Genomic DNA, 20,536 nt, shown 5'->3' with positions numbered 1-20,536 from the left:
AAGTGTTTCCAAGTTTTTAATCTATATAATAGTGAACTAATCATAGTAAAATATGTAATATTCTCATAATTTAATTGAGTCACGTATATCTATTTAAACTTGAATGCTTAATATTCAATGCAATCAATGCAATCAGGCTATCACAAAACTGGACCAGCTGGAAATTCAATTGATGGCAACGGAGTATCCTTCTTATTCTGCTCGACTCGCACGTTTTCATGCGGAGACCGTGGCTGCGATAGAAAACATAACTTCAAAGCCATTGTCAGAAGGATATACGCTGCTAGATATCACGAGAAGAGAAGCGCCTGGTGCCGAGGTCAGATCCGTCGATTAATTAATATTGTATTTATATGCTATAAAGTTAAGCTGTTATCATTACTAAATATATATATACAAATTATAAATCGTCTGTTCACTAATTTTTTTTACTGTGTTACTGACATTCCACAGTAAGTCTTTATTATTTGTTGTGATATTTTATTTAAAGATAAAATAATATAACGACTGAATTATATAGTATCAAATATATGTATGCTATGTTCATAGGGTGTAAGAAATACTATAGAAAAATTGGAGGATCGCAAACTTTGTTTGATGAAACGATGTACGGCTCATAAAGAAGAAAATTTGGAGGTTTCGAGAATACTCGCTACATTTTTAGATAAGCACGACGCATTACAAGCTTGGCTAACTAATACTGCCAAAGTCTTTCTTCAAAAACATCAAGATATGGGCAGCGATTTGGCAATGGCATGCGATTTTCGTCGAGTTCATTGTCAATTGCTAGCTGAATTGGAAAATAAAAGTGAGGAAGTAGATCATTTAGAATTGGAAATTCTTCCAATCATAGAACGCTTGGACGAAATACAGAAATACGAATTACAATTAAAAATAAAAAATCTTCAAGACGAATGGACGAAAACAAAGATTGCAATGGTAAAGAGAATCGAATTGGGTATCATTTATATACAGTTTTATGAGATTGTGGAAAAATTGACTCATGAAATGGATTCTATCGATAACGAATTGAAAAATCATGATAATGTATTAGATGAGGCTATGTTTAATGAACTAGAAAAAAGATGGAAATCTTTTGAGTCTTTTTACAAAAAAGTCGATAATCATGCAAAAGCATTTCTCAATGAAGCAAACAATGTAAGCAGCTCGTAAAGTATTCTTTAATTTTAAAAATTTATTGTTATTATTTCAAGAAACTTTAAGGTATTATACAAAAAATTGAATCTATATTTTTTCCTTGCAGATTGATGACTGTTATCTCGATGTATCGCAAGCTTGTCTGTGTGTTCAAACTCTTCTAGAAAAGTTTGCCAATCGACAATTGGTTATGACAGAGTCATGGGAAAAATTGCAGATTACTGTCCAAATAATGAGACAAAGACGAATGGAATGTGATCAAAAAGTAGAAGAATGTACAAAGGTGTGATTTTTAATTTATATTGTCAAATTTTGTACTTCTGTTCCGTTCTTTTTTTTTTACAATCCCTTTTATTATTTTTATATTAAGTTTACTCGTGTAGCATCTGTTTTTAATTTATTTTATAAAATAATTCCTTAAAATAAGACAAGAAAGAAAGCATAGAAAAATGTTCGTAAAAGTACCCATTTTTGTGCCATTTATTAATATCTCGCTTGCTCACTCACTCAATTCACTCTCTCACTGTCTCACATTGATTTATTCTATATACTGCAGACATTAGCGTGGATTACAAAACTTGAGACAACGTTGTATCCAGTGATAACAATACGATCTTCCAGAATAATTGATATTTTGGATAATTTGGAAGATGTAAGAAAACGGGTTCTATCTGAATTGAACAAAGCTCTTGAACAACTGGATGCTCAAATCAAATGCATTCAAGTATTTGTTGAGAGAGGTAACCATTTGCAGAACATATTTGTGCTATATGTTGCATTTAACGAGACATTTAAAATATTGAATGAAATTAGGTGAAGCTAAAGCAGTCGAGCAAATCTCAGAGAGACTTGTGCAAATGCACAAAAAGGTGAACACTATCGTCAATGATTACGAGATATTATTAGAATCTTTAATTTCTATCTTTAAGTATCTCGAGGAGGTAAGACAGATTTTCAAATACGCATTTAACGCGATATACAACGCTATTTAACTCATACCATACGTATGTCTTGAAATATGTAAATTATTTTTTTTTTCATCGCTTTCAAGATCGAGCGTAAAATTGAAGAAGCAAAGCAAGAAGCTGAACGTGCATCAAGTTCTACAAAGTTGGTTGATGTAAATGGTGCATTAAACAAATTTGACACATTAAAGACATTTATTACGGAATCTTTACTACGAGTACGTGCAAAATCTGAAACAATAATCGACAATATCGGACTACAGGAGCCGCTAGAATCAGCAACACAAGATATCGAAAAACTAAAACGCACGATAGACTCCACGAGGGTCAAATTTGAATCGTTCCAAACCGAAACGTCAAGTCGTCTCGAAAAACATCGACGTCTTTGCATTTTTAGAGAAGACATCGAAAAGATTAATTCGGATCTACGTGAATTACACGAACAACTAAAAAATATGGATGGAAGAATTGGTGACAATTTATCGGTATCGAAAGCGACACTCGCTGCCTTTGAACATTTTGAACAAACGATAACGGTATAAATAATACTATTGAGCTAATCGAGACTACAATAAAATTACGAAAAGACTTTAATGTTAATTTATATATTTGTTACTAGATTTTGGAAGAAAGAATTGAGACTTTTGTAAGAAAAACAGAAGAAACAATTGTTCCATTAACTCCACAAGTGACGGATGAAATTTTATCTCTGCGAAACAGATGGGATCATCTGATGAAATACGTTAAGGATATTAAGAAGAGAATGAATTTAAATATTGACTATTTCGTACTCTTGGAAGAAACCAAACAGTGGTTTAGGGAAGGTAGCAAACTTTTAGTAATTGTTGCACGTAAGGCAACAACCGTAAAAGTGCCTGCAGAAGCCATCGACTTACTGCGAGAGATTGATGCTTATATAAAACCTGGCGAAGAGCAGCAGGAGAAGAGAATTGAGAAGCTGAAACAATTATCGACAATAGTTTTCGGTAAAAGCGGCATCATATTTACGAGAAAGTGCGTGCCAAACAAATAAAATAAGTGTAAAAAATGATCTGTTTGCAATGTAATGTTTTAGGTACAGACAGACTTCCGCAATTCAACGAGGTGGTAGTAGAGAATCGGCAAATGCTGGATTCCTTTGCGATCATTTCTTCCGAGTTGCGTACCCTGTGTCAAAATTTACAGAATGCTGAACAACTCCGAGAGAAGTTGCGAATCGAGAAGCTAGAAGCTGATAAGAAGCTACAAGCTGTTAAAATAGAGATGGCCGCGGCGGAAGCTGCAAAGACGGAAGCGGAAAACGCGAAAAAACTTGCGGAACAGCTTGCCGCTGAGACTTTAGATAAAGCTGCGATTGAAGCGAAAAAATTAAAAGAGAGAGAAGCACGAAAAATTGTTCTCCCCAGTTCTCATTCCGTCTCCGCCCAAACTGATCAAACCATAATTGAAGAGACAATTACTTCCGCCGTGACAACGAAAGAAATTCATATTCTTCAAAAGGTACTTTAAACGGCGTATCTCAATTATTTATTAATTCTACAATTGTAAAATTTGTGCTCGTTATAATTATAGACGGAAGTCGAGAAAAGTGTTCCGGTTATTCAGAAGGAAATTAGCCCACCAAGGAAGCTCGTATCTGAAGAAATACGCGACGAATATGCTAAAGAAGCAGAAACAGAAAACAAAATCGTCTCATTAGCTCCAGCAGAATTCACAGTTCCTTTGAGTGATGCGACGGTTCAAGAAGGCAAAGAATTTAGTTTTGAATGCCATTTAATTGGTCAGCCAATACCAGAAATAGTATGGTACAAAGATGGAATATCGATTTTGAATAATCCAGACTATTTAACAACTTATGTAAACGGCGTTTGTACTTTAAAAATAGAAGAGACATTTGCTGAGGATTCTGCCAAATACACTTGCCGGGCGTTTAATATTCATGGCTCTGTCGAAACATCGGCCACTCTCACTGTCAAAGGTAACTTGATTTACATGTGAATTTTATTAAGAGTAGTAGCGTACATCTACTACATCGACTATTTAAATTAAATTAAAAATGTGAATTTAAATGTAGAAATTATCACGGAAGAACAACCAAATGCCCCCGTTTTCCTGAAAGAATTGCAGCCCTCTTTTGCGAGGGAAGGATGCTGTCATAAATTAGAGTGCACTGTTAAAGGAAATCCTCTCCCAACGGTCCAATGGTACAAAAATGATGTCAACATCGATAATTCGCCAGACTATGTTATTACTTTCAATAATGGAGAAGCTGTTTTGAAGTTTGACGAAGTTTTCTTGGAAGACAAAGCTACGTATACCTGTAAAGCAACAAATCAATGGGGACAGTCGTCTACCACTGCTTCTTTAGACGTGAAACGTAAGTTTCGTAATGATATGTTGATAATCATGTTTTTTTTTGGTAATGACGCATTAAAAACATGTATACTTTTTCTATTTACGTAAATATAACGTAATTTTAGCCGCGCAAATTTCCGCAAAGAAACCATATTTCGTGGTACCGTTATCAAATGCTATGACCAGGGCAGGGCAAAGAGTGAAATTAGAATGCGAGGCTAATGGAGATCCAGTTCCCGAATTAATTTGGACTCGCGATGGAAAGCTAATTGAAGAAAGCAAATATCATAAAGTAAGATAAGAGAGGCATTATAATTATTTTAATATATTTAACATAATCATTTAACGCGTGTAATCTCATTTGTATATTTATCCATCAGATTGAAACGGACGGTGCTCGAACATGCCTGATCATTACGGAAGCTTTTCCGAAAGATGCCGGATCTTACACGGTGACTGCCAGTAATGAAATCGGAAAAGCCACCGTAGCTTGTACCGTTTCTGTGAAAGGACGTTTGCTCCATGAAACCAGCGAATCCGATTTTGTTTGTAGCGACACAGAACCAATAGTCCCGAAATTTCAGTTACCTCTGCAGGATCTTAAAATTCAAGAAGGACGATCAGCTAGGCTAGATTGCGTAATTGTAGGTCAACCTGAACCGGAGGTAAACTTTATTATAACAGATATGTTCCCAGAAATTTTTCATTTTTATACATAATTTCCTTTCCCATTAACTTTGTGACTGTTTAGGTAATTTGGTACCACGATGAACAACCTGTAAAAGAGTCGTCAGACTTCCAATTACTCTTCCAAGGTGATCGATGTTCATTAATTATTCATGAAGCTTTCTTTGATGACGCCGGTGTTTATAAAGTAGTTGCTATTAATTCTGGTGGTGAAGCTTCTAGTCAGTGTACATTAACAATTACGCGTATGTATAATTATATTCTTTTAAAAATTTAATATTTTATGTTTATACATAATACTTTTTTTTTCTATTTGTAGCGGCATCTCACATCTCGGACGTAACCGATCGAGCGAAGGAAAAGGACGAAACCCTCACCAGTGCAGGTTTCGTGCCCAAGTTCGTGAAACTTCCTACGGATTTGCTGGTGGCTGAAGGCGAAAATGCAATTTTCGAATGTGTCGTAATTGGAGAACCTAAACCTGATTTAAGATGGTATTCGGATGACGGTGAAATTATTCATAATGAAAGGATTTTGGTGAGCGTATTTGTATTTGGCACAAATTGCATGTCGTGTAATGTTTACTGAGAAATAATCATAATATATACATATATTTCTTTTTGTAAAATTGCGTTACAACGTAATAGATTGGAGAAAGAAAAGATGGAACAGCCTTTTTACAAATTTCATCAACGATACCGGAAGATAAGAGCAATTACGTGGCGAAAGCCATAAACATACATGGCGAGGCAAAAGCTTTCGCCAGATTGGTTGTGAAATCGCTTGGTGATTTTAAAAGAAACGAAGAATTTATCCAGATGGAAGAAAAACTGATTCAACCGACATTTAAAGAAACGTTTCAGGACAGAAAAGTACTCGAAGGAGTTTCAACAAAATTCGAATGCATCGTCGCTGGTAAACCTTCTCCTAAGGTAAATTAAAGGCAATTAAAGGCAATTGTATTTTTTATGTGTTCTCGCGTATGACAAAACAAATCTTCATGCCTTTTTTAAAAGTCGGTTACACTGAAAAATCCTAATAGAGCTAAAAAAATTAGTGGACATAAAAACTTGTTAATTCTTAGAATTTGTAAGCATAATGATAATATTATTATGTCTGTTCTTAATAAAGTAAGCTTTATAAGTATTATTGTGTACAAAGAAAAGCACTAAAGAGTCGGATATTATAGTCATAGTCTACAATATTAAGAATAATATGATTTTTGTTTAATCACAATTAATGAGATAGACAATAAGGAATATACTAAACGTAAGCAATATCAAACGTTATATAAAGAAGCAAACTTAATAGAATATTATATCCTATAAACTTATTTGTATTATAAGATTGTCTGAAGTATCATATAATGAACGTTATAGTAAGAAGATCACTTGATTTGTGCTGCTTGAAGTCTTAGCGTTTTAAAATTTGCATTAGTCACGTATTGCATTGACAACGTCTAGATGAGAGGTTGGCCGGCCTGTCAGGACGGGGTAAAAGTAATTTTGTGCCCGACGAGTTATATTTAAACGCGAACAATATACTTGATGTGAAAAGCTCGATTGCAGTCGCGCCGCGGAGCATAAGATGGAACTTTCGATGTGACGCGAAGCACTGTGGTCTTGTCACCGAGGTACCATGTACTTCGTTAACATCTTTCTCGTCTCCTTATCAAAATTGTAAATTATCGAATATAACGGGAATGTAAACATTTTTACATATTTTTTCTTGATACACGTGTATACACGTGTTCAATGTGCTTATTTTTTATTTGATTAATTAACAGCGGATTTTATTATGAAGATTTCTTTTTTATAGATTCATTGGTTGTTTAATGAACGGCCAGTTCATGGGAAAGATTTTCTGGTTTCCGTTAGCGGGGATCGACAAGTTCTGACAATTCCTGTGGTCGGAGATGCACATGTCGGTACTATCTCTTGCGTAGCGGAAAACGCGGCTGGTAGAGCGGTTTGTAGTGCTAAAGTAGAAATTGGTAAGTTAATATCATTTGCACATTTTTACTTTGTATTTCACTTGCTTTTTATTAACAACTCATTTTCTAATATTGCGATAATATGATTATTTTAATTCTTTCATTTTCCTCTGTGTGAAATGTTGGAAATAATATTCGAAATATTGCAACTGTGTCACAAGTTATTAATACTCGCGTTACCCAGTCCAACGTAGCTCATTCAAAATTCCCAGTCAACGATAGATAATAGCCATCCGATGAGCGAACGCAGAATCGAAAAGAACATATAAGTATACTAGCTGCTACTTTGAAATTTGATAACATTATTTTTGCTTTGAATTAAATATTTTTGATCTGTTATTGCTAAGTATAGTTGCCACTACTTTCATACGTTGCATTTATAGCGTGACCTGAATATATAAATTTACAACATGAACTTCTCTCTCTCTCTCTCTCTCTCTCTCTCTCTCTCTCTCTCTCTCTTTCTCTCTTCTGTACGCAAAACATTAAGCATTAAATAGTATTAAAAAAAGAGATCTAGAATCATATTTCATAAAGGAAAAATTTAAAAATACTTCTCAAAAACGCGAGTCATTCTTCTCTGCACCCGTCTCTTCTTCTCTTATTTTATGAGCAAGCAGAAACCGTGTTATTTTTATCAGTACGAATACTCGGCACACAATCTGGGGGGTCTTTCGAAAAATATAAATACATTTTTGTAGCAATATATCAGTTAACATTCACGTTAATATTCGCGAATAATTTTCGGTAACGTGCGCTTATTATTATATGATATTGTCGATACAAAAATAAATATATCTATTAAACTTTAGAAAATATTGCAATATCAATCAATAACACATCAGAATATTTTATATTTAGCTATTTTTACATTTAAAAATAAAAAGTATTTTAAAAAATTATAAAATAATTTAATGATGCATGGTTTTTAAATTTATTAATTTATTTCTAATTAATAAATAAGAAGAATTAAGATATAAGTATACGAAAAAGTCTAAAGTGATATCGCTTATCGGATATCGCGAGCATAATACGCGCGCATCATTAAAGAGTATAGAATGACAACGATAAATTGGGTCTTGGGTTATATATTGCAGCCGAGTGCTCGATTCACCTATTACTAGGTGAACGATACTATTTCTGTCGTGGATCGGAGATCGGAGGCAAAGTATTTCGTTACTTCGCTGGGTGCATTTCGACCGTGCGGTTGGTACGCTCCAGTACTCTTGATTTCTCGATACCTTACATTTACAAAGTGAATATTATATATATGTTAATTAAAAGTAAAACATAATTCGATGTATAATTACGTGGAAACAATTCAGTTGTTCTCGTACAATATAATTTATTTTTATGTATCTATTTGATAAATTTAATAACCGTTGTTTAAATAGAATATAAAAAAGAAACACTAAAATAAGTATATATTATAATTATAATAATATTGATAATATAATGCTGGTTTATAAAAAGATAAACTTGAAATAACGTAAATAGAACGTAAATTGTTATATAGTATTGTTCTTTTATTTTTTATAATTCTCAATAGCTATATATCTCTCAAAGTGTATTTGATTATTAATGTTTATCCATACATCAGAAGAATGTAATCGCTTTATTGACATAATTGGAATAATTGCCAGATGGTGGATCAGTGAGGCCGGCTGCAAGTGAAGTCAAAAAAGTGCTCGAGTTAGTTCCTACAGGCATTATGCATCCTGCAAGCAGTAGCGATAAACACTTTCTAAGCGAGAAAACATGTCACGAAGGTGGTGGTGAGAGTCAAGTGTTAACCAAAATGTCATCAACTGTCACACATTCTTCAACAATGTCTACGAAAAAAGAATTCTTATCGTCCACTGTGACTTCCACTTCATCGCAATCTGGACACGAACCTACTAGCGTTTGCGCAAAAACAACTGTGCAAAGTTCCGAACAGTCCACTTCAGAAAACGGAGCACCACCTATCCTACAGGTAAATATATACTTAATACATCTGTTTCAGATGGCATTTTTGTAAAAGTAATAGCTTACGTTTGTTTTATTTTTACGTCAAAATCGTGAATGCGCATATAGATATATTGATTAATTAAAAAAAAAAAAATAATGATAATAATATTGATCTTCTAGTCTCAAAAGATCGAGGAGTATGAAAAAATTATACAAGAGCAGCCTGGCGAGATGAGACAAGAGAAAACCGTTCTCGTGTCTACAGAAACGGAAGGTGTAAAACACGATGTTAAGACAAATCAAGTTCAAAAACCATCTCGAAAACTAGTAGCACCAAGATTCATTTCACCGATTACAGGAATGATTGTCGATCAAGGAACTGATGTAGTTCTCGAAGGTATCATTGATGGTAAGTGTATGTAACGTGAGTGTGTGCGCTTCACATTATACGAGTATAATTTATATTTGGAGATTGCGATTGTTTGTCAATATATACGTACGGTTACCTTTTTCATTATTTCGACTGTTTTTAATTTATTTCAGGTTTTCCACCACCGACGATTCTATGGTCAAAGAACGGTCAAGAACTGACATTGAAAGATAATATAAAAACTAGTTATGCTCACAGTCACGCAAAATTGGAATTAAAGAATGTCAATGTGAAAGATGCTGGACGTTATACCTGCAAAGTGAGCAATGACGTTGGAAGTGCTAGTAGCACGGCTGACTTGGTCGTTAAAAGTAAGTGCGGCGCGGTATACATATAAATTAATGAAAAATACAATGTGTAAGAATAATTCGCTGCTTACGTATAATTTTAGAAACAATATTTCCTCCGGTTTTCGGCAAGCGCCTCAAGGCCCAAGTAGCAAAGAAAGGAGATCGTGTTATTATGGAGGTAGAAATTACTGGTATTCCTGAACCCACAGTCAGTTGGTATAAAAACGATGTGCCGATCAATGAACAATCACCAAAATTGAAAATTATTCAACAAGGAAATTGCTACGCGCTACTTATGGACAAAGGTATATTTCTGTTCCCATGCATATTCTTATCAGTCATCACATGTGGCTGAATAAATTTTAACTACTACTCTCTCATCTTATAATTATTAGTAACATTTAAAGAATTCGTTTTATTAATCTATTATGTGAAATTATAGTCAAAGAAGAAGATGCTGGCAAATACATGGTACGAGCGACGAACGCCGGTGGCGAAGCGCAGAGTATCGCTGATATCGCGGTTTTCGAACCGAAGCCTGATACTATGGTCGAGGTGCATAAGACTGTCATTTACGAAAACATTCAGGATAAAAGTGCCGTCCAGGTAACTCATCTTTTTTATATAAATAAGCTTTATAATATTTTCATAATAATAGTAATATAAAGCAAGGGAATAAAGTTTAATGTTCTCTGATTCAATGCTATTTACTGTTTCTAAACACTTGTAAAACCATATAACTTGCATTTAGTCTGAGGGCAAAAGAGACGAGATGTCATCAGGCATTTCAACGAGCGAACAAACACCAACGACAGCGGTCCGACAGTGGGAGTTAGTCGGATTGTCCAAACCTATTACAACATTGGCATCGACTGCAAACGACATTGTGCAAAAAATCGACGAACCAGAAATAAAAACTAGTAAATCGGAAACGATTTCATCTGTAATTGAATCCCATAAAACCGAAACGAAGTCAGAACAGAAGTTCCATATGAAACTGGAACATAAAACTCCATCCATCGTAGAGTCCAAACCTCGAACCGAGCAAACGATCGCGACAAAAGAAATCGACCGTGACAAAAGAGATGTTACGAAGCCGTTAATGAAAACGGAAGAAAGATCAACGATCGATAATGAAAACGTAGAGACTTCTACGATCGCAAAGAAAGATGCATTGAGCTTCTTCGAGTCCATTACGAAGGAAAGTGAGATAATGCCAAAAGGGCCAAAGGAAATGATTAAGTTGACAGAAGACGGACAAATTCAAGAAGCAAAAGTTGGAAAGTTAACCAAAAATTATGAACGAGCAACCGTTTGTCAAGAAGCAAAGAAACCGGAAGCAAAACCGTCAGAGTTCCAAATAGCAAAGAAAGCTGCCAAGGATATTTTTACCAAGTTGGAACAAGGATCGTCGTCTCGCGGAGTGGAAAATAAACTATTTGAATTTCCATACGAGACTCCTAAGCTACCCTCAACGGAGGTACAAGAAACTGTAGAGAAAATGATAGTTTCTGATTCGTCCATTTCGCAAATTCAGACCAAGAGTTCTGAAACGATGATGAAAAGTTTCGATCTAGTGCCGGAACCACCTCCCGAGATATGCTATATGCCAAAACCGGAAGAAATGAAAAAAAAACGACCCGATGTATTCGTCAAAGCAAAACAGCTCCAGGAATCTTTTGATAAGACACTCTCTCCGATAGATGCTCCAATCGGAGGTGTAAAGATCTTTCCTACGTCTATTCCTACATCAAAAGTACCAGAACCTGTCAAAGTCGCGGAACCTGTTCTGGCATTTACGATACCACCGCCATTTGAACTTGAGAAGAAAAAAACAAGCGTAGAGACATTTGAAGAGACTTGCGTAAAGAAAGATGCATACGAGAAAAAGGAAAGCAAATATTTTAAAGAAGAAAAGATAGAACCATCGAAATGCACTTCAACGTCTATTTTGAGAAGTACTTCTCCTATCAGACCGTGGTCATCATCATCGGATGTCGAAACCAAATCGCACGTGTCTACGGACCTATCAGAATATAGATGTCATTCGGCTGCTTCGAGTCATCAAGAGATTTTGAGATCTACGTCGCCAAAACCATCTGCAGACGCACTGGCGATGGAAAAATCCTGGGCGAAAAAATGCGCAGATTCAAATAGAAAATCGTGGCCACCGCAAACCAAATCTACTCAAAAGTACGAGTGGAATATTCCTGTTGATGAATACAAAAGCTCTTCGAGAGAACTTGAGCAGAAGATTGAGGAAACACCGCAAGGCGGAATAAAGAAGATTAGTACGGAATCGTCCGCCAATGTAGAAAAACACTCGTGGTGCGGGAAAGAAAAGTTCACTGAAAAGATAGTGGAAGCACCTCCGTTTACGTCTAAACTAGGCCCGATAATATATAACGCCGAGACGATTAAAGTCGATCATACTGTAAATACTGTGCAAGAGAAAGCTTTGTTCGAAAAATACACTACTGAATGTAACATGGAAAAAGCTGAAACAATACAGAAATTTGAAGATTTCAGCTCAAAACGTTGGACAGAAGACAAAGAGTTGAAAGCACCTAGTTTGGTAAAGAAGGTCAGCCTCGTGCCAGCCTCGAAATCGCTCGCGACATCACATCGCTTTATGGAGCCAGCAGTGGACTCGATCGTTTTCGCGCCAGGATCTCCTCCGGAGATTGGATATATTCCACCACCCGTTGCAAAAGAAAGAACTGTATTGGAACGTATCACAAAAGTAGAAAAGAAAGTAGAAGAACCACCCATGCTTCCACCGAAAGATGTACGTGTTACACCGCCGCCTATTCCAGCGAAAAAACCTATCAAATTCTCGACACCAGTTCCGTCAAAGTTCATTAAAGGTGCCTTTAACCATGAAAGTGATTACGAGTCCGATTTCGACAGCCGCCCGAAACCAAAATGGAGACCTTATGAGAGCGATAACGAAGAACCGCATTATCGAAAGGTCGAAGCACCTGTTCCGAAACAGCCGAGGCCAAGGTCCACCGAACCCGAGCCACTTCCACCTTCCAAGTTTGAGACTCCTGCACAATTTACAGGACCATCCAAATCACTTATTACCACGGAAACTTCCGAGAAAACAGCGAGAAAAATGACATTTAAACGACACGAAAGAGAATTCAAACAACAACAGCAAAGTCCGATTCCTTTAAAACCCGATTCTCCACCGATTTACGTACAGACGAGCACGAAGAGTTCCGCGCCAAAATCTCCTTCTATCAAAAAACCGGAATCTCCGAAGTTCAAAACAAAAGTTTTTCAGCAAGAAAGCGGTTATATGGCGGACACTGATGAGCCATTCCAGCAGAAGACTTCATCCATGACGACGCAAAAATTTCTTGGAAAGCGCGACGGCCCCTCGACAATGGTTCACACGGAGAGTCGTACTACGTGTACTGAGAGTCGAACAAAATCCTTTGAAAGTCATAGTTACGGCGAAAGTGGCCATTTACGAAAAGAAGAAACTTCCTTTGTTTCACCACCTATTTGTAGTATACAGACGACTCCCAAAGCTGTTCAACAACAACGTAGCTCGTTCGAGAAGAACTATGCGTCAACAACTAGCAGTAGCCTGAGCAAATTCGATTCCATGAAGGTTCGAGATTTGATGCGTGTCCGTGTGCCATTTCAAATGTTATTTTTTTTTTTCATGCTTGCCTAACTTTATTAATATATATATATATATATATATATATAAGTATCGTGAAATATTTTGTATATTTTAATATGTACTTTAACTTAGCTATCAGATTGTATTAATAAATATATGTGTATGCCATTTGTGGTTTTTTTTCCTTTTTGTAGCGTTTTATACATTAAATTAAAAGTCTTTACAAAATATTGTTTGCAGGAGACGGGATACTCCATAAACGAATTGGACAGAAAGTTGGAACCAAGGGAAAAAATTCCGTCAACCTCTCCGGGTCCTTCGAAATTAGTGAAGGGTGACTTCCGCGAGAGCGACTACGAGAGTGATTATGATGGCAGAACATCGTCATGCCGAACGGGTAGCTCCACGAAATTTAGTGTTGCTGATTCAGGTATTACTTAATAAAATTAATATATTTAAATTGGAATACTCTTATAATACTACGTTACTTTCTTAATTAACATAATATTGTGACATATATCTATATACATACATACACACACATATATATCTACATATATATGTATGTATATTGTATATATAGCGAGTTATTTGTGTTAGAATATAACATATTACAATAAAAATCATTCTGTTATAAATATAGCAAATAATGTAGAAATAAAACGATAACAATGTACAGTCTTTCTTGCAAACTTTATCCAAGCACAAGTTCTCTTGTCTAGCTTTGCATGCCATTTATTGCATTTTAAAGTAATTATTAAGTTTCGTCTTTTTTACAATCGCCGCCGTTCATTTTTTCATAATAAATCTACTTTTCATAGAGCATGTCTTTCGCTATCACATTATAACCGGTTTTATCATCATAAGATCGAGAAAAGTCCGAGAATTTATGAAAGTGACATTAAAAACTGAATTAAGACTTAATATTACGATCGAAACTCGTCAATTTTTGATTATTTTAACTTTAATAAAGATCCGTTTGACATGTAAACCCCGACCGCTACTACTCTGCCAGTATTTTCCCTTGATTCTTCTTGTTATGCTCTTTTCTCGAACTGCCAGAGAAGATTTGAATGGAGATCACACAGGCAAACTTTTCATATAGGAAAACCAATGGAGTCGAGTTCGCCTCGCAAGCATACAGTAGTCATACCGACAAAACCGAAAACGGTTCTCTTGCCTGGCTCTCCGCCGGAAATCGCTTATGCGCCACCTCAACCGCAGCAACAATTTTACGAAGCACATACAAGCATGCCGTTTACAAACGCAATGGGCACAGAGACGAAGAAAACCGTGAGGATGGACGAGTCAACGGAGAATGCTAGAAGGATTGTTACTGTTGAGCAAACAAGTCGCATCATTAAGTTCGGTGACACCAATGGCACACCTGTCCAGAAACAGCAAACGGTTAATTATTATGTACCTAAACCGAAAAAATTTGTGCAAGGACAATTCCGGGAATCTGATTACGAGAGCGATGTAGATTTAAGCAGAATTCGACCAAAATGGGCTCCAGCTGATAGTGACACAGAGGAACCATATTACCGAAGAGTTCAACCACCTACGGAAAGAAGTCCAAGATCTTTGAGTGCACCAGTTAGACAGACACACATCGCATCGCCGATGGAATTCGATACCGGTCCTCCGACAACGTCATTGATGCAGATTTGCAAAGATAATACAGATAAAAAAATCAATTTCCAAAAATATCAGCAGCATACAACTTCCGGAAAGATTGGCAATGTTTTGCAGCCTGGTGCACCACCTGAATACGGATTCATCTCGAGAAGCGATGTAAAAAGAGCAGCGGGCCGTAAGAGCAATATCAATGCTACATAGTATTTTAACAATGTGTTCTTGATACAAGTGTAGATATCATTTTTATTTGTGACAATCGTAGACAAATGCACTTAAAATTATCGCTTTATATCTTTGCCGATCACTTGTTCTCTATTTGGCTAATTATTAATTCCCTTTTCTTTTTGTTTCATAAATTGTCATTTATTCTATATAATATAATATATATATATATATATATATATATATATATATATATATATTATTCCTCTTAAACACAATTAGTCTCTTTTCTTTTTTTCATTTAAAAAGTAGATAAATCCTTGTTCTGTAACACAAAGTTCTGAAATCTTCACAGACATCGCGTCACGTCATATGCGTGATATGACAAGCAGCTTCAAATCAAAAACCGAAAAGTTTGTGAGTGGTATTCAATCGGATTTGAAACAGGGTAAGCCGATTTTGAAGCATCCTAACGACTCCAAGATAACCGATAGTGACGAGCCAAGAACTTATAGAGAAGAGTCGCGAGCCTCCGAACACGGTAATGCCAATATTACCTTTCTTACAATTAGTCTAAACTCTAAAAGATAGATTTGGCTCGTTGTAATTGCGTGATTTGATTTGTATACATTAAACATATATGTATATACAATTGATATAAAAATACAATACACGCTCCCCCACACACACACAAACACACACACACACTTCTGATTCGACACATAAGTTAAAGATCTTGTAATCTGACAATGAGCGTAGAATATATCGTGTGCATGAATAAGTTTATAAATAAATTACATTGATGTAATACAAGCATGTAATGCTCATTGGCGCGAACAGGAACAAAACAAATTGATCCGGATACTGGACTCATATACTTCAAGTACGATTTTGGCTACGAATTCGGTATCGTTTTACCTGGCGAGGGTAAAAAGACGATTGAAAGTAGCAAGAAGAGCATTCAAGGACAGAGACGTTCCAGCGATATAGAAGTGCCTATAATCCACGAGTTCACTGAAAAAAAAGCGAATGGTTTTATGAAGAAAGCAACATTTCTGAACCGCCAAAACAAGATAGGAAATAAATTCGGAAACTCAAAGACTGTCAAATGGGAGCCGACATCGGAAAGCGAATTTTCCGAAGCTGAAGACACAAAGGATCGCAATAAAAAGCAATCGAATAAGGGAGATATAGAAAGCTCGATGATGCCTCCAAGTCTCGTCATACCTAGCTCTGTATCACCGTCAAGATGGGATCGCACAACGCCCAGTCCGCTTTCTCTTAGTCCAAGCCTGCCAAGTCTCTCTCCAAGACAGAGTAGCGCTACTGGACCACCTAGCAACGTGGATTCTGCAGGTACCTGCATATACCTGTCATCGAGAACGCGTGTTGCCTTTATCAATTCTTTTTCTTTTGCAGCACTTTTTATTTTGCTTTGCTTTGATCGTTTTTGTATATTATTGTAATAATATTATTGTAATGTAAAACTGTTTCTTTCTATTTATGAAATATTCTCTCGTTATTTTTTTTTTTTTTTTTTAATAGCTGTAATAACTTCTATTGTAATTGGCATTAAAACTGCACCCTTGCTTTCCTCGTACACTCGGATTTTTCTCGAAATTTTTCTAACAAATTTACAATATCATAAAGTGTAATTTAGGAAATAATGATTAATGTCCATTTTCACACCAATGTCGTTTAACTTGAACCTTAGTTCAATTCACTCTTTGTCTGTTTCTAAGGGAGACTGTTAGAAAGAGATAAAGAGTGAATTGAACTAAGGTTCAAGTTAAACGACGTTGGTGAAAAAGGGCATAAGTGTAATAAACTTTTCTTGATGCTGCTTAATATTGCTTTAAAACTAGATGGCTCCTTACTTTCACGCATTCTAACACATATATTATACATTTATTTAGTCTCTAACAATAGGCTCTAACTACTCGCTATTATGCTATTACATATCAGATTGCGCACGAATCACTTTGTCGCGTTTAAATTGTTTTATTGTCACATACCATTAATAGTATTCTTCCATTAAGTTTCATCGAAAATCGCAGGTTCACCGTGGCCGATTAGCAACGGAGTATCATCGAGTAAAGAAATAATTCAGCCTTATCTCGAAATATTACCGAAGAAGGCTCCTTCATTCATTACGGTAATACTGTTAAATTAATAACATTAATAATATGTCAAATGCTTTTTATTAATTTTAAAATAATTCTAATTAAAAATAACGCTAAGAAAATAATTACAGCCACTAAAAGATATCGCGGTAGTAAGCGGACAGCCAGCCAGATTCGAGTGTATCGTACAAGCTGAACCACAGCCCAATATTCTTTGGTCAAAAGACCGTAGAATCGTCGAAAATTCTAAGAGCCACGAAGTCCAGTATAGAAACGGTGTTTGTCGTCTTACCATAATGAGAGCTTTGCCCGGTACGATATACAAGTTGTACTTGATGCTTATCTTTTCTCCGTAATCTTTTATTAATATTTACTGTATTAATTTATTTTTGCATTTTTATAAAACAATTAATTATATTCAAATGCAGAAAAAGATAATAATTCGGTTAGATAATTATGTAGATTTTTTTTGTGCAGAGGATGCTGGGACTTATGCATGTACGGCAACGAATAGTTTAGGTTCCACCGTAACTTCTGCCAACTTGGTGGTTCCAGGTAATAGACGATCTATATATGCTCCTATTTCGTAAGGATCTGGTAAGAAGAGAGAGACAAATAAATGTAAAGGTGGTGGAACATTTCATTCTTAACTTTGCGGTCTGTTGATGCCGGAGATTTGCATTGTATCGTATTATTCGATTATTATTTGCCCAGACCACAAACTAATATGATGAACGAAATAATTACGTATAATGCTCGACACACCGTATTTTCTACGCAAGAAAAATTTTTTGCCAATTTTTAACGAACTGAAAATAAGCGACTAATTCGATGTCAAAATGGCTCTTCTGGTATGGCTCTTGCTTCTTGTCGGGGATAAACAACAAAAAATTTTTGTCGTAATATAAAGAAATAAAAATAAGTGATGCTACTAATCATGCTAAAGGATAGGACAAAAATGGATCGACATTGTCTCAATGAGCATAATTATTTCTATTGCATTTTATTCAAATGTTCGAATTAACGTTTTGGCAAAAGCTAGTCAACACTAAATCGAGCTAGTCAATATTATAACGAGCGGATAACGAAAGAAACGCAATAAAAAACGCAAAGACCTTCTTATCAAACATGCACAACTGCATATTATAATTGTGCCATTGGACAAGTTAAGAAAAGCTTTTCTTGCATACTTTATTTCTTCTCTGTCTAACGTCTTATCTGTTTCAAGTATTGTGACTTTCTAAATATTAAAATATTATATTTTCGACCTACCTTTAAGTATACTAATTATTTCTTGCCAACATAGTTACAACAAGATTAGAATTACAAGATTTTTTTCGTAAAACTAACTTTGTCGAAGGTAATGATTGAAAATAAAGCATTTTATAAAATAGAAAATAAAAGCAATTTCCTGTTTCAATCCAAAGATAAATATTAAGATTATTTTACTTATATTAAATTACTCTATTTATCCATCATGTGCGTGATATTGTTGGAACTAGTCATATTACCTAAAAACATTATGATAAGAGAAAGTTACTTATTGTTAAATGGTAAATAAATGCAATAAGAATACTCAATCATTCTAGATGAGGCTTCTTATTTTGTAGTTCTTACAAGTTTCTATGTCAATTGTTTTTGCTTAAACAGAGAAGTTGATATTTTATAGCTAGACGGAATATGGGATCTGTTACGGGGCATGTACGGCTATGCTATAAATCGCTATGCTATTAGCTCCTTGCGTCAATAGTTGTGGCAGAGATAATTTACGCATTTAGCATGTTCAAACAATACAGTCACAAAAAAAAACAGCATTTCTTGAACAATATCATGAAAGCTCAACGTTTTGTAAGTTATGTAAATGATTACTTCTCAATATGTAATAAAAAAAAATAACAGAAAACAATTTAAAAATAAGATATTTTAATACAATACATTTTCTCATCGCAAGGGGTTAACTCTTATTAATCTCGCTATTCAACGTTAATTCACAATAATACTTATATATTATGTATGTAAATAAATATATACGCTTTCTCTATCTATACTTGGGTAAATGGTTTAATAAATTATTTCACATTTTTGCCTATATTCCTTCCTTTTTTATTCTGCCTTTGTAATTGTCTTCTTTTTGGCGTTTACAATGGTGATGTGCATTGATGACGAACAGAAATCTAAGGTAAGCCTCTGATTATTTTTAAAGTAAACAGTGTCAAAATGTTATATATAAACATTATATTTTTACAAGTTATTTTTTTGCAAATAATCTTTCACAAATAGCAAAAGTCTGATAAAATCTTTTCTAAACATTTAATTTCAAATTAATTGCAGTATTAATGATTAATTACATCAGAAATTGTGAGAAAGGACTTTTATTCTTGTGTTTTGAAAGAAATGCTCTTTTGTATGTTAATAGTTAAATATGTAATTCTCTAACAGTATGTCGCTATATTATTTTTTATTGTATTTAAATATTCTTTAAAAAATGTACGTAAAATTTATCATTATATGTATATATATGCTAACTTTATTAATTTTATTATACATAATATTTTCAAATAACTTCGAGCACTTATGATTAAAAAAAAAAAATAATTTCTTATTGATACTAGATAAACTATTATAGCAATTAGAATATTACATCATCTCGCAGTCTCGCACATAAATGATAAAATTTTGTATCTCTTGTAATAGATATTATAAAGTTCGAGATTCATTTCTTACGTGAAAAACAGAGATCATCTGGTATGAAAATAGATGGTAAAGTAATCTTGTGGAATGTGGAGGAAAATGTGAGTCGGCAATCCAAAAATATACGGAAGAAAAACAAGCGACCTTATTTTTGGAGAGAGTGTTAATCCGTTTTCTCCACGACTTGTCAGTTAAATGTATATAAAAGAATTCAAATTATTATATTGCACTTTCCAAACGGTATTGCTATTTAATTACAGGCGCACCATCATCCATACGCAGCACTCACCACGATCAAAAGGAATGCACACTCGAACGTTTTCCACAGGATTTACCAAAATACGTAGCTTTAAAAGACCTATTCTCATCGCAAGACAAATATGTTAAACTGACTTTGACAAATCGCGAGCAACCGTATGAATCTTTTTACGATCTCAAATTAACTGCAGATTACAGG

The 20,536-nt window shown here is 34.9% G+C and overlaps 2 protein-coding genes across 3 annotated transcripts in view; one reads left to right on the top strand and one right to left on the bottom strand.

Moving 5' to 3' along the window:
- LOC143899267 (uncharacterized) overlaps nt 1-19,435 on the top strand; it is a 32,389-nt gene extending 12,954 nt beyond the window's left edge. The window contains exons 23-51 of one of the 2 annotated variants that reach the window (XM_077409433.1): nt 137-319; nt 550-1,158; nt 1,265-1,441; nt 1,715-1,898; nt 1,972-2,099; nt 2,210-2,659; nt 2,743-3,109; nt 3,199-3,623; nt 3,696-4,101; nt 4,198-4,500; nt 4,604-4,770; nt 4,859-5,143; nt 5,230-5,293; nt 5,485-5,702; nt 5,813-6,097; nt 6,984-7,158; nt 8,802-9,133; nt 9,289-9,517; nt 9,652-9,849; nt 9,930-10,133; nt 10,271-10,434; nt 10,580-13,450; nt 13,706-13,895; nt 14,571-15,278; nt 15,621-15,806; nt 16,106-16,621; nt 17,323-17,420; nt 17,520-17,700; nt 17,866-19,435. In XM_077409433.1, the coding sequence (XP_077265559.1) occupies nt 137-319; nt 550-1,158; nt 1,265-1,441; nt 1,715-1,898; nt 1,972-2,099; nt 2,210-2,659; nt 2,743-3,109; nt 3,199-3,623; nt 3,696-4,101; nt 4,198-4,500; nt 4,604-4,770; nt 4,859-5,143; nt 5,230-5,293; nt 5,485-5,702; nt 5,813-6,097; nt 6,984-7,158; nt 8,802-9,133; nt 9,289-9,517; nt 9,652-9,849; nt 9,930-10,133; nt 10,271-10,434; nt 10,580-13,450; nt 13,706-13,895; nt 14,571-15,278; nt 15,621-15,806; nt 16,106-16,621; nt 17,323-17,420; nt 17,520-17,700; nt 17,866-17,978 (10,416 nt within the window). In that variant the 3' untranslated portion in view covers nt 17,979-19,435. Of the gene's footprint in view, nt 1-136; nt 320-549; nt 1,159-1,264; nt 1,442-1,714; nt 1,899-1,971; nt 2,100-2,209; nt 2,660-2,742; nt 3,110-3,198; nt 3,624-3,695; nt 4,102-4,197; nt 4,501-4,603; nt 4,771-4,858; nt 5,144-5,229; nt 5,411-5,484; nt 5,703-5,812; nt 6,098-6,983; nt 7,159-8,801; nt 9,134-9,288; nt 9,518-9,651; nt 9,850-9,929; nt 10,134-10,270; nt 10,435-10,579; nt 13,451-13,705; nt 13,896-14,570; nt 15,279-15,620; nt 15,807-16,105; nt 16,622-17,322; nt 17,421-17,519; nt 17,701-17,865 lie in introns of both variants that reach the window. The other variant, XM_077409432.1, reaches the window with a different exon arrangement.
- LOC143899268 (uncharacterized) overlaps nt 1-20,536 on the bottom strand; it is a 72,046-nt gene that overhangs the window by 21,444 nt on the left and 30,066 nt on the right. The gene's annotated exons all lie outside the window — the stretch shown is intronic.

This window comes from Temnothorax americanus, unplaced genomic scaffold, assembly GCF_048541705.1.
Source record: "Temnothorax americanus isolate GAGA-0224 unplaced genomic scaffold, ASM4854170v1 Scaffold26, whole genome shotgun sequence".
Lineage (NCBI taxonomy): Eukaryota > Metazoa > Arthropoda > Insecta > Hymenoptera > Formicidae > Temnothorax > Temnothorax americanus.
The sequence above is the reverse complement of the archived record's forward strand: the minus strand, read 5'-3'. Positions and strand labels throughout refer to the sequence as shown.